Here is a 14,379-nt window from a genome sequence, read left to right on the forward strand (position 1 = left end):
TTTCTTCATTGCATTTGAGGCAATATAATAAATGCATGAAATTGACGGATTCTCACAACCTGTTTGTATTTGTAATGATGACTTCAAGTTTTATAGGGAATTATTATTTTTGGACATTTTTAGAATGCACTGGAAGTCAGAATGTGAACGTCGATCACATGTTCACATTGATCGACATGAATGGTCAGCAGCCCTCCTGGGGTCAGGGGTCAGGAGGGGTCAGGGGTCAGGAGGGCTGCTGGTATCTTCAGTGAGACATTTCGGGTGGGAGGCGGGGTCACCCTGAGCAGCTGGACCCCAACAATGTGAACAACATGGAGGAATGAAAGCTGACAGACAAATTCCCCAAAAATATGAACACAGCCTCCTATAGAGAGTGCTTGCAAAGTTTCTCATACTTGGTTTATTACCTCTGTTTGGCATCCTTTTGCTTGTAGTTTAAGCTATCTTTATACAATTGTGTAAAGAATGCCTTAATCTTTACACAATTGAGGCATTCACAATTTCCACTCTGAGTGTTTAAAATATGCTGCCAGCCCAAACTGATGCCTTATGATTGAATGTTTTATCAGACAGCATCACTCTTGTTTTCTCTATAAACACATTAAAAGTACAATAAATACATATTTCTGATGTGTTAAATTAGATGGGATTTATCTCTATTACTATTAGAAAATATTTTCCCAACCGTTGATGTATCTTTTTCAATAGTACCGCCTCCTTCAGTCCGATTGGATGATTGTACCCACAACCTGAACCCATGATGCCTGTTCCTGTGTGATTGGTGGAGCTGGTTGGAGTCCTCAGCCTGTCAGACAGAACTGAGGGAAGTAAAGCCCAGAAGGGAGGATGAGGAGGATTAGAGCAGATTACTGAGCAGTTTATAACAGCAGACAAGAGGAAGAAGCACAAACACCAGTTAGGAGATAAATCCTCACCAACTGGGTAAACTGGTCCAAACTGATGCAGTGAACTGGGACCAGTCTCTCAAACAGACTGTAGGAGGACGGTTGAACCGCTGTGAGCTGGTCTGGGGTCAGCAGGTGGTGTGAATGGACGGGTTCCAGGCATACGGGGCGGGGAAGGCCGGCGGCGCCTTCGATTCCCTGACCTTCATCAGGCAGCCTCAGACCGTCATCAGGATCCTCTGCTGGGTGAGGCTCACCATGGTTTGGTTCCCAAGTTTACTGGGCAGCTTGTTCTGGTGGGATTTCATTGGTCAGACTTGGGAGGTCATGCTCTGATTGGTCGGTTTGCCTTTAGTTTGGTTTGCCTCCAAACTAAAGCTAAGAGTTTCTAAACATCTATAAACAAGAGTGGACTGCAGAACATCAGACATGTTTAACTGAATCTTTGTGCAATTGCAATGCATGATGGTTGGATGGATGGATGGATGGATGGATGGATGGATGGATGGATGGATGGATGGATGGATGGATGGATGGATGGATGGATTCTAAGACCAACTATTTATCTCTTTCAGATAGAGAACCTAATTTTAATTTTAACCAGCAGGATTGGATGATTGTTGTGGTTCTGCAGAGCAGACTGCAGGTCCATTTTGTGGTTCTGCAGAGCAGACTGCAGGTCCATTTTGTGGTTCTGTTAGCTGGTCGGTTTCCTGCAGCGTCAGTGTGACTCAGTCATGAGACCAGCTTTAACATTCCTGAGGCTCAGCACAAGACTTTTAGAACAAAAGCTTGTTGTCTCAGACTCTCTGTTTCGATGGACCGGCCCGGTTCTGATAAACACCAGAACTTTGATCGGATGTCGGAATATTTGCATAAGTTGGTTCTTTGAGGAGGATTCAGGTTAGAAACTCCCAATCAGATCATTGATGAAGAATGATCTGATTTTGTTGAAAAGATGGAGTCATGTGACTCTGAGCGCTACATTTAGAGATGACATGACTGAGGTCACATGATCACAGCAGGAGTCTGGAAAAATAACAGGAGAAGAAGAAGCTCGCTCTGCTAATGTTAAGACTTTATTCTTGTAATATTATGACTTTATATTTGTATTAAAAAGTCTCTTAGGCTACATTCACATAGCAGACGAATGCTACCCAATTCAAATCTTTCTTTGTATGAAATTATAAATGTGTCAGTGAATTGCATCGCATCACAATCCCACCACTCTCATCCAAACAGACTTCTCTACAGAAGCTGCAGTCGAGGCTCCATTAAAGGCAGTTGCTGTTAGTTGTGTTTCTTTTTCTTACTGTCAGCTCTCACTGCTGAATAAACTTTAATATGGACCCATACACAGCAGATCCACTTTTATTTCAGTAAACAATGTGCTTCTGTGTGCCGTTAATGTTCTTCTTCTGTGTTGCTTTGGTCTGATTGTCTGGCATTAGCTAGTTAGCTAGCAGATGCTAGCTAACTAGCTAACTAGCTGCTAGCTAGCTAGCAGTTGCTAGCTAACTAGCCATTTCCATTTATTCAGAGGTTTATATGAGGTGGAGGAAGACTCCAGAAAACTATTCTGGATAAATGGTTTTCCTGGAATGTTAAGTTGTTTCTCTGCCATTTGTACATTTACCAGCATTGATTGGCAGCACTAAGACACGCCCCCTTGTTCTAATTGGTTGTTTCTGACCGGAGTGATGCATTTCTTCAGATGGCAATATTGGCTCGAGAAGATCTTTTCACAGATTATTTGTTTTAGAAAAGTTGCATAAAGCACTTTAAGGAAGAAGGTTCTCTTGCCTCGCTGCCATCAGAACATCGTAAACCAGGGATCTCTATCCCCAGCCTTTGTCCTCTGCACCTGAATCAAATCAATTCCTCCTCAGCAGACCATAAGGAGGTACATCGTCCTCTTAAATTTGGGAGTTCTGGTTCTGGTACCGGAGCTAACTGCCTCCTCCCTGCCTGCAGCTTTTCTCCATTGTGATCCTGGGATGTGTCGCCAATGAAGGTTACGTCAACCGACCCGATGAGGTGGAGGAATACTGCATCTTCAACCGCAACCAGAACGCCTGTAACTACGCCATTGCCATGGGAACTCTGGGTTTCCTCTGCAGCGCCGGTTTCCTGGCGCTGGACGTTTATTTCCCTCAGATAAGTGGGGTGAAGGACAGGAAGAAGGCCGTCATGCTGGACATCGGGGTGTCAGGTGAGACTCCACCTGGCCGGTTTTAGACCCCGAATGTCTCTGTGTGCATTTATAAATGCAACACGCTTGTTTTCCGCAGCTTTCTGGTCTCTCATCTGGTTTGTGGGTTTCTGCTTCCTGGCCAACCAGTGGCAGTTTTCCAATCCTGAAGACAACCCTTTGAATGAAGGCGCCGACGCCGCCAGGGCGACCATCATCTTCTGCTTCTTCTCTATCTTCTCCTGGGTACGTAGCAGAACAGTATGTTTGCTGCCACCTGCTGGTCAGATAGTGGTAATACTACTGAACCACCATGCCGGCGCAGCTAACTACTACGATCCATTACTGAGGTTCTGTTCATCCAGTAATGGTGATGATCAACATCAACATATCTGCAAGACCCTTTGAGTCTTCAGCTTTAATCATGTTTTCTTTCATGAATTGATCATTTAGATTTGAACTGATTCTTTTCCTTTTTCCTTGTTTTCTTCTGTTTGTTATCATGTTGCCTTTAATCTGGTCTTTTGTCCGATGTTTCTGATGATGTCCTGTCGATATGTTTCATGATGTCGTTGTTGTTACTTTCCTCCATTCTGTGTTGCTCTTCCATGTGTTGCTGTCATCGGCTCGTTTTTTTATGTGCCATGTTTCTGGTTTTGTGTTTCTTGCTATGTTTTGTTCTCACGTTGTTCCATGTTCTGTTTCTTTTATTGTGCTTCTTGTTGCTTTGTGTTCCTTGTTATGTTGTGTTTCTCATTGTTGCACATTTTTCTTGTTTTGTGTTTTTTGTTGTTCTGCTTCGTTTCTTGGTGTTGTGTTGTTTTATGTTGCTATGTTTTGTTTTCACCTTCTTCCATGCCGTTTCTTGCTGTTACAACTTGCTTATTGTTGCTTCATGTTTCTTGTTGTGCTGCATTATTTCCTGTTGTTCCGAGTCATCTCTTGGTTCCGTGTTGTTTTATGTTGCTATGTTTTGTTTTCACGTTCCTTCGTGCGGTTTCTTGTTTCATGTTTCTTGTTGCTACATGTATCCTGCTGTTCCGTGTTGTTTCTTGTCGTTCTTCCATGTGCCTGCAGGGAGGCGTCACGTTAATGTCACTGGAGCGTCTGAAGAGAGTCTCGTACGAAGAAGAATACAATAAACTCTTCACGCCTCCTCTCTCCTGAAACAAAGCCTCATCGTTTTTCCCTCAGCCAATCAGGACCAAGCATCCCCCCCATTAATTTCCAGAATGGACCAGTCTGAACTTTGATTTAAATTTCTGTCCCACCCAGTGCCTTACTGCTGCCGCGGTAACAGAGTGATGAGGCATGGACTCCGAATGTAAAGCAGGATACTGATTTTACCTGCAGACTGCCGCCCCCTGCTGGCCTGTAAAACAATGCATGTTGATAGGTGTTTAGACCAGAAGGTTTGAACTATGCAGCAGGAACTTCATGGTGACAGAGACAGGTAAGCTCAGCTTCATCAACCTGTCTCTATCACCATCGCAACTAATGTTGGAAGCAGGTTCAGACCTCCACCATCTGTAAAATGTTGCTGTCATGAAATAATGATTAAACCGCTGAACAGCCGAAGCTTTTTCCTGCTGTCTGGGACGCCTGTTAATCATTTTAAAGTTTTATTTTCCAACCACCGCTAGGTGTCACTGTCTCACCATCATTTTAACTTGGTTTGTTCTTCCTCCTGCTGCTGCTGCTCTGCGCCATCAGGGCCTCATCCTCTTGAGGTCCTTTAATTAATTAATCACAATTAATCGCATTTTATTCAAAAGATAAATATTTTGACAAAATGAGCAACAATTTCAATTCAAAACCAATTATTTCAGATAAATGATTGAATAAATAGACATTTGAGCTCAACAATAAAGATATTTATCTGTTATTCAGGATCTTCAACTACTAGATTAGAACAAAGTTCAGGTTCCCAGTGTTTCAGGAACTCCTGATCATTTATGGAGATTCTTTAGACATGTCTGTGCTGCTGTTGCATGTTTAGCATTAAGATGCTTGAATAGCTTCATTGATAGACTAACACCTTTTAGCACAACTTGAACACAACAATAGTATTTTCCAACAACTCTTCAGGTCGCTTTTTGAAGCAAAAATGAAGCCACAGTGGGCCAAGAGAAACGGTTTTATCTTCCATTTCTGTTCGTGGATGTCGATTTACCGGCGAACTAGAAACATGACACAAAGGTTTCGGTCTGTGGACTATGGTATGTAAAAAAGAAAAATGTGATGAATTGAGGTAAAAACATTAACGAGTTAAAACCTATGTAATTAATTGATGAGAATTAACACATTAATAGCCCAGCCCTAATTTTCTCCTCTACTTTTTAGTGGTTGGTCTTCCTTATTAAAACCTTCCTCTTATTTCAAATCATCCTTTAATATTTTCACTCTAAACTCTTTACCTCTATGGCAGCGGTTCCTCTCATTTTTTAAATTTGTATTTTTTAATCACATTTACTACTGTTGTTGTTATTGCATTAACAGTGTTAAAACACTTGTGTCGTATTTGTTGCTGGTATGAAGATGTTTCATGAACCACATGACCTAAATTATAAACCCTGCTTCTGGTTTCACTCTGGTTTCCTGGGGCCAACAGGAAGTGCTGCCATGTTCTGATCAGCTGTGAGAGTAAGCCACACCTGTAACATGTTGTCTGTGACATGCTAACAGAGTCTGTGTTGCTTTTAATTATATTAATTTGCTTCATGTTTTTCTGATGTGTTTCACGTCTTCATGAATTCTTTATGAGACATGAAAAGGGCTGCATTATGTAAATGTGACTTTTTTTTAGCTTTACATGATGTTATAATGCTTTTCCCTCATCAACAATATATCTGGAGTTTTGCCTTGATTCTGCAATGTATGTTTCATAAATTATTTAATCTCCATGGCAACCATCCAGTTGTGCAAAATGCCTGGCTGGACCTAGCCCCGCCTTCAAGGCGCATCTCCTCCTCAGGGCTGCAGTTTCCAAGAGCTTCCATCTCACAGAGCAGCCTACTCCCAATCAGCTCCTTCAGACTAGCCAGGAGCAATTAGCAAACACCTGGTAGGACTGTGCAACTTCTCAGAGCAAAGGTGGTAAAACTCTGTTGAAGACATAACAGAAAATGAGTTTCAGAAAGAAGAGGACTTTTTAAAAAGGCAGAGGCCCAATTTTAAGAAGTTAAATTACACAGCCAAATTTCTTTTCAGACATATTTGATATATACAACATGGTTACCTGACTGCTGTACAGGCATCTGTGCCATTTTACTGCCCCTTTAATGTCCTGCATAATTATGCCTTTTAAATGTTTTTCCTAACATGTTAACATTCTTCACCTCCTGCATGCTCAGACATGTTAGCATACTACATGTCCATGCTATGATGTTTTGGTCATAATGTTGCTCCTGTTTAATGTTCAATCATTTTCTTATGTTCTAGCATGTGAACATCATCTATGTACTGACTCTGTCTTGTTATGCTCTTGCTATACAACATGTTGATGTTTTATTGTCACATGCTAACATGTCTAACTGTTAGCATGTGACAGTAAAACATGCTGTGTCTTGTGTTGTTTCTCAAATGTTCATTACTACTTACGGTCATGCTATTAATATTTTCAGACCTTTTAACAATTTGTCTGTTTTCTTCCCGTGTTTCCTCGGCGTTGTTCATACTTGACCCTGTGTCGTTCTGTGTGCCTGCAGGCGCTCCAGTCTCTGCTGGCCGTCCTCCGGTTCAAACAGGGAGCAGATACCGTCATCTTCAACCAGGACTATGTTGATCCAGAGCTACAGGAGCCGGTGGAGGCTCCGCCCACATACGAGTAAAGCCCCGCCCACATCCCGATGTAGAGGCGGGGCTTAAATTTTGGAGGGAATTAATGTGAAAGTCAGGAAATGTAGTCCTGGTGCGATTAGGAATGGGACATAAACTGTTTAGTTTGATGATGCCACTCAGCTTAAAGGTGTGGCTTCTGTCTCCACAGCCAATCAAAACCCAGAACAGTAAAAGTTCTGGTCTTTCAGTTTGTTCTTATAAAAGTGGAAATCTGCAGGTATTTTACACCACATGTGGCCGTGTGAGATCAATAAACAGTGGACATTACTGACCTCTTAGGTGGAAAATGTTAGTTTTCTTTTAGAAATTTATGGTTTTGTTTTGCTTTGAAGAACCTTGAAAGAATAATGTGTTGAAATGTTTGGAGCATTTTCTTTGTGCAACTGAATTGCTGTGAGGCACAGCGCCTCCTGCTGGTCAGTGACTTCTTTGTATTTATGGTGCTGAATTCTGTTATAATAAACTGCTATTAATTTATGAGCTGTGTGTTTCAGCTTTTCAAGAGCTCAGTGTGCGGTCGGTGCAGTAAAACTGATTTATTGTTTACTCATCGTTTCCCTGAACGTGCTGCGACATGCAGGATTAAGAGGAATTCTGGATCTGCACCTATTTATGGATTTATTATTCTGTGACTCAGAGTCAGACTTTAGATTCACCTAGTTAAAGCCTCCAGGCTCCAAAACTGAGAAAGCTTTTATATAATACTCTCGATGTACTGTATTTGGGTTATTGTGTGGAAGATGGGGCAACATATACAAAACAAACATAAGAAAACAGACTGCTTTCAAGAGGCATATTGTAATGAACAGACAAATCCAATATGTTAGAAATTCTAAATTGTGCAATTTATATTCAAAGTAAGAAAACATCAACATCCACACAATTTTCCAAAAATTGTTTGGTGTCATAAAGAGGCGTTATTATTTGAAAAAAGAAGGAAATTCTAATTTAAAAATCATTATACAAGAACAACCAAAAAAAGAGTTTTTGTATATCATATTGTGGGGAAGATTTATGGAATAGATGAAATGATGAGTTCAAACAAAGTACAAATATGAACCAGCTTAAAATCTGTAAAAAGAAAAAGGAAAGAAAAAGGAGCTTTTTGGATATTATGTTGCATAGGATGGATGTCTCAAATAACAAAAATGCTATTATTGATCATAATATGTAAATAATTGTACATTAAATGATGAAGATGTAAATTGAAAGCATCATTTAATGTGGGAAGATTTTAACAGTTTTATGTTAAAGTGTATAAAAAAGGCAAGAAATAAAATTGTGTAAAATTGCACATCAGTTATTATGACATTTTTTCTCATCATTTTTTTTCAGGGTTTTTTTTCGTTTCTGTTTGAAATAAATAAAGACATGGGAATTAAATGTAAACTTTGATGTAACTCAACTGCAGGAAGCAGCGTTGGGGTCTGATTCCAGTTGCTTTTCATTATTTGTTTGAACAAAAAAATTATCATCAGATCTGATGTCGATGTAGCGTTGGTGTTGGTCAGAAGGAGATTCAGCAACCCAAGCCAAGGTTTATTGCTTCATGTATCATTCATATAATGCCAGCTGAGGTTTGCACCTCATTGTACTCATTTGCACTCAAACCTTTAAATAAGAGCTAGCGGGGAGCAGAGGGAGCTACTGCAGGTCAGCATCAGTTATGAACCCTCCATCTGAGTTCAAGTTACTTCTTTGATAAACATACCTGCAGAAGGTGAGGACGTCTATCAGCTGCATGATTCACCTCTGGGCTGAAGTTGATGATTCAGCGGGAAAGTTTTCCCCAAAAACAGGAGTAATGTGAGTGAGTCGCTGCCGACCCAGACTGTTTACATTCTGGTTGTTTTACTAATGCAAAAAAAAAATAGAAGACATTATTACACACATGAAATGGGGGTAACATTTCATTTTTCTGTATCTCATATCGATTCAAGATTTGATTTTGATTGTAATTTTTCTGGGGGGCACGCTCTCGTCCACTGGTGGGTTTATGCCTTACAAGAGGCATGAAACTCAGAAATGCTTCTACATCTCACATGTTTTTTGTTTTTCAGTTTTCCATAATGTCAACATCTGGTGAAGTTACACTTTTCGTGGCCTGATTGATTTGTTTCAAACCAGTGGATGTAAATACGCCTAATTCACATTTTATTTTTCTGTTATTTTGCATCACAACTGGATGGAAATCCTAGAAAGATTGAATCTGAATCGGAAAGATGAAACATCTCTGATGACTTTCCAAACCTGCCTACATTAACACATCAATGATAAATGCACGGTGGACACATTATTATTATTGTTATTATTAGTGAAACCTGGATTAGGGTTTGTTTATATATATGGAAAAGATTAATCCTTATGTGATTTCTCCTCTTTTAAAGGTGTGGCACAATTTTCATAGTGCCCAACAAATTTAATCTGGGACAACGACAGTCAGAAACTCATTTTATCTGGGTTCTGGTTGGTCCGTGGTCGACCACATTGCTGCACTGTGATCTTTAATGAAAATACACCTGCGCTTCAGTGAGGTGGCTATGACGTTAATAAACCTCAGTGTTTCCCAGTGAACCACATTACCTCAACAGGTCAGATGGTTTAAACAGAGGCGGTTCTGCTGGTTCTGAGCGCCGTTGGTCAGAACATTCTGACTAATAGGTTGGAAACGTTGGTGGGAATTTCTGCTGTTGAGTTAAACTCAATCCTCAGGCAGATAGGGACTGAAAATCATCTGAAAATCAAAACTCTGACCAAACATCACATGTGTGGTTCCTCAAGGCTTAGTGCTCGGCCAACTATCAGAAGGTTCCCTCACAGCTCCCCTCCAGAGCGTATGAGCTTATTTACTGATCCAAACAAGGAAGTTGTTAATGGTAATTCAACTTCTGGAGGCGTGGCCAACGGGACTGAACAGGTTTGTTTACTTCTTCTGCTGCCATTACTAAAACCACAAGGAGATTACAAATCTAAAAACCGAGAGCATTGTTCACTTCTCCTTCTGTTTGCTGATTGGAATCTGCACCACATGGAGGGTGATTGACAGCGCTAAGACCCGCCTCCTGGCTCTGATTGGTGGGAGAAAGCAGCGATCGATATTTTCAGATCATGTCTCAGACTAAACTGTCATGAAATGGCGATGGTTTCAATAAAATATGTAAAAAAAATATTTTCTTTTCAAAGTTACACTATATTAAAAAAAGCTGTATAAAATTTTACTATTTATGATAGTTTTTTACTGTGCATGTATGGTACTGGTACCGTATAATTATGGTAAAAGTCTGGCAGTCAGAGTTGCTGGTATTTTATCATATGAGATATGGTTTTAGTTTTACAGTGCACATAGTGCAGCTCTAATCAGAAATGTATCACATTATTAATTAATCTGCAGTTTAAAAGCCATGTCAGACCTGATTTTTTTTAACTGTTTGGTTTTTACAGTAAAACAGAAACTTTTTTTCTTTTTTGATGCTTTATTAAACAACTGAACAATTATAAAACGTAGAAAATACTTTTTTGGCACAATGATGTAAAAATAATTTCCTTTTTGCAAACAATAAATAAATAAATTAATTAATTAACTTAAATAAATAATGTGACATAAAATACTTGGAAAAATATGTAAACAGAAGTGAGTGAGGAAGGTTGGACTGCAGGTCTCTAGTGGGCTCTGGTCCAGTTGAAGCAGCCGTGGTGTTTGTGCAGCGCCAACTTCAGAACCTGGAGCAGATCGCTCCTCAGAATCTCCCAACCGCAAGCAGAACCGTCCTGCAGGACACGCAGAAACCTTTTAGATTCACAGTTCCAGAAAAATAACCCAAACTAACCAGAATCCTGCTCCAGAACTATCAGTTTCAGTACCATCTGCCCAGAGCTGGATACTAACCAGCTACATTTAATCAATTACATTTACCTGAGTGACATTTTTGGAGTATTTTATTACTCTGTACCTTTTACTTTAGCAGGCTTATTTTGAAGTATCTCTACTCTTACTTCAGTAAAATTAAAAAACAAACATGTTTTAACCAAAAGTTCACCAGACACTTAAAAGTTTCCAAAGTTTTTTTATTCAAAGAAAAATGATTTGGAAACATTTTCTTTTGTTTGATTTTTTTATATTTATTTTGTTACTTATATAAATAATTTTCATTTTCATCCTTAAAATAGAAACATTTCCTCTTAACTTTACATTTTGGTCAGTCTGAGGATGTAAATTTCAGATATTAACTGGTTGAGAATTGGATTTGACTTTTTACCAAATACTTTTTAAATCTAGAGTCATTTCTTGGATGGCTCCTTTTTATTTTTACTTGAGTAAAAACATGTTAAAGCATTGCTACTGTCTCTTGAGTATAATCTGCATCTGCCCCATTGCCAATTGGGCTCATGCTAATGCTAATGCTAACTCCAGAATAATCACGTCCATCAGTTTCAGAACCAGCTGCTTTAGTTCTATCTTTTCTCTAAATAATCGCCTGACCCGAATCGCCTGTTTCTAGAGTTTCTTAGGAACTCTAGAAACTGGATGTTTGCTTACCTGCTTCTCAACAACAGCCGTGACGTTTCGGAAAAATGGCGACAAAACCGCCGAAGCCTCCGTGGTGTTGAGCTGAGGAGAGAAAACCCCATTGCTTATGAGTGAAACTGAACCCCAGATCTGGTTTCCTTGGGTCCAGTCTGCGCTGAGTGGTACTCACACACTGATGTTCCTCCACCAGACGGTACTGCAGGTTCTGGTAATCTTCTAGTTTCTGCTGGGACCATGAGAGTCCGCCCTCCCCTTCCGGTACATCATACTCGGTGAACAGAAGATTCGCCTCTCTCAGACACTCGTACACCACCAGCGACGACCAACGGCACTGCAGAGAACCAATCACGGTTAGCGATAAAAAATACCCAGCTCTGTGATTGGCTGGACGGCTGTGTGAGGTCATAGCTGTACCGCGCTGTGTTGGTTCGAGACGCCAGAAAGGACCGAGTCTGACAAGTGGATGCTGCTGCTCAGCTGGTGACAGTGAGTCGGTAGCCGCGGCCCCTGGAGGATAGAAAGGATAATAATAATAATAATAATAATAATAATAATAATAATAATAATAATAATAATAATAATAATAATAATACGCTTTTATGTACAGACAAGTTCTGTTTCTTTCATCCTGGTTCAGTGGGGAAAAGTTTTAACACTTTCTTCACTGCAAAAGTACAAAACCTTACCAAGCTATTTTTGAACACTTGAAATAAAACAAAGCCAACTTACAAGTAATTTTTCAGCAAGATATTGGAGTTAATAATTCCGTAATATTGATGGAACAGTAATCATTCCACTTGCAGATTATTTCAATTAAACATTGGATAAAAGTTTTGTTATAAGAGAAATAATCTGCCAATGGAACTAGTACTTTTAAAATTAATTTTAAGAATTTTTTTGGCCTTTATTGGATTAAAAAATTACTTCTAGTATTTTTTGCACTAGGAACTAGATAAAAAAAATACTTTTTCGTTTTTGTAGTGCTGCTCATCAGAGCATCCCTGCAGAATTTAAAGTGATATTCCCCTTTTTTAATTCATAGAGTTGAGAGAAGATGTTTAGGCTGTCCTCTAATCTAAAATGAAGTTCTGCTGATCTGAACTCGGAACCAGAACCCTGTGTTGGCACTTATGAACTTACCATGTTTTCAAGCAGGTCGTGGGTGCGCCTGACCATTTTCCCTGGCAGCTTACAGGTTGGCATGGAGACCAGCATCATCTGGAGGCAGCAGAGCTGCAGGAGGAAGAGGAGCACTGAGGTGGGCGACATGGTTCTGCTTCTGGTCCCGGTGAGCTCTGAGTACTATTCTGTGTGAGCCTCAGGTGAGTTCAGGTAACCTGGAAGAAAGAAAAGCAGTTAATTGTCAGGATGTCAGGACCAATCAGACCCGAATGAGTCAGAACTGCAGCGCCAGAAACCTGGACCGGGACCATGCAGGTGAGTCAGATATCGCCTCAGGGTCTAGACGAGGTTTTTCGTTGACAAGGAAAACTTTAATTATAGTTTGTTTTTATTTGATATGGAAGTGTTTTTTTTATTATTTCACTCTATATTTAACATAAAATAACTGTAAATACTTCAGTTTGATTAATTAACACGTATTACAATTCTGAGGACCTTTTAAAAGCAGATTTTTCAATAATAGAAAGTACATCAAATAATATAATAGTATAATGCAAAAGTAATCTAGGAAAAAAAAAATAAAAATAAATGACAACATAAAAAGTTGGTTCAGAAATTCAGAAATTTTGAGAAAGTATTTTAACAAAAAATGATTATGCCATCATTTTAGGAAGGCAACGATATATGATAATATATTGAACATATTTTTAATAAAATTAAAAATATGTTCAAATTAAAATGTTCAGACTTGAATGAATTTCAGGATCCTTCCAATTTGTTTTAATTTGTCATACCTGAAAGAAGCAAAGGAGAATTGTTTTTCTGTTTACAAAAAAAAAGTCAATAACATCTGCAACAACATGAGGATCGCGACTTCTCCAGGAAGTGACATCACAGACCCTGACCTATGCGACCTACGAAGGGCACGACGCCGACGCCGCTCTGCAGCTGTAGGGCGTAAAAATGCGGCTCTTGCCATGATCGCATTTCCACGGCAATGGCAGGCAGAAAGCACCGGCGACGAGTTGGAAACATTCGTCATGACCGCGCGGTGGGTTTCAGAGCCGCCGCCATCAGCTGGCGAGGCCCGAGTGGAAACTAATAAAGAAGGCCTGAAAGCGAGAAGGTGCGAGTGAGTCACTGAGATCATCACTGATTCCCAAACTGATCGAGTCGCAATGAAATGAAACCTAAATCAGAGGTTCCTGCTGTGAGCCTCGACTGATGGAGGAACGTTCTTCCTCCGCAGAGTGGAAACCGATTCACTCACGCTCGGGTCACCAGTTCATCATCCGCTTTCCATTCCGTAAACTGGGAGGTAAACTGGGACTTCATCAGTATTTTTCTGAGCTTGTTTGTTCTCCGAGAGCGGTTACATCATAGTGAAACTTCACTGCAGTCTGCTGAGCTGTTTCTACTAATTAGCATTTCAAGATCATAGATCAGCTGAATCTATGAAATTAGAAATTCACTGAACTGGACCTGGTCGCTCTGTAAAGGTCTGCAGATGAGTTCTGTTTGAACTGGGCCCAAACCAGCAAACAGACCTGCAATAAAATGAAGCAAAAGTTTGAAACAGCTCCCCATTTTCTAAAAATAAGTTTTATTAAAACTAAAGTTTTGGTTCTTTGACTGTAACGTTAAAAACTGCAGATTGGTAAAAGACGGGATCCAACCTGATCGATGAAGCCGCCAAGATTTAAAGAAATTGTGAAGAGAATTTCAAAAGGAAATGGAGCTGATATAAACTCTACCAGCAACCGATCATTTTAAAACGTCACTTGTAAAGA

The 14,379-nt window shown here is 39.9% G+C and overlaps 1 protein-coding gene across 2 annotated transcripts; it reads left to right on the forward strand.

Annotated features, from left to right (window-relative positions):
* Positions 1-814: 814 nt before the first annotated feature.
* On the forward strand, positions 815-7,443 carry syngr1a (synaptogyrin 1a). Of its 2 annotated transcripts, none has more exons than XM_055051770.1 (4): positions 815-1,154; positions 2,883-3,120; positions 3,200-3,345; positions 6,807-7,443. In XM_055051770.1, exons 1-4 carry the CDS (start codon positions 1,053-1,055, stop codon positions 6,927-6,929), a joined length of 609 nt encoding a protein of 202 aa, XP_054907745.1. In that variant the 5' UTR covers positions 815-1,052; the 3' UTR covers positions 6,930-7,443. The 2 variants fall into 2 exon arrangements, with proteins under 2 accessions (XP_054907745.1, XP_054907746.1); XM_055051771.1 differs by lacking the exon at positions 6,807-7,443 and adding an exon at positions 4,177-4,737 and having other exon boundaries at positions 816-1,154.
* The last annotated feature ends 6,936 nt before the right edge of the window (positions 7,444-14,379 follow it).

Source organism: Poeciliopsis prolifica, unplaced genomic scaffold (assembly GCF_027474105.1).
Source record: "Poeciliopsis prolifica strain line A6 unplaced genomic scaffold, Auburn_PproV2 SCAFFOLD034, whole genome shotgun sequence".
In the NCBI taxonomy this organism is placed as follows: domain Eukaryota; kingdom Metazoa; phylum Chordata; class Actinopteri; order Cyprinodontiformes; family Poeciliidae; genus Poeciliopsis; species Poeciliopsis prolifica.

Coding starts and splice junctions, on each gene's coding strand:
- syngr1a (XM_055051770.1), top strand. CDS start 1,053: ATGGACGGGTTCCAGGCATACGGGGCGGGGAAGGCCGGCGGCGCCTTC. Junction 1,155..2,882: donor TCATCAGGATCCTCTGCTGG/GTGAGGCTCACC, acceptor CCCTGCCTGCAG/CTTTTCTCCATTGTGATCCT. Junction 3,346..6,806: donor TCTTCTCTATCTTCTCCTGG/GTACGTAGCAGA, acceptor GTGTGCCTGCAG/GCGCTCCAGTCTCTGCTGGC.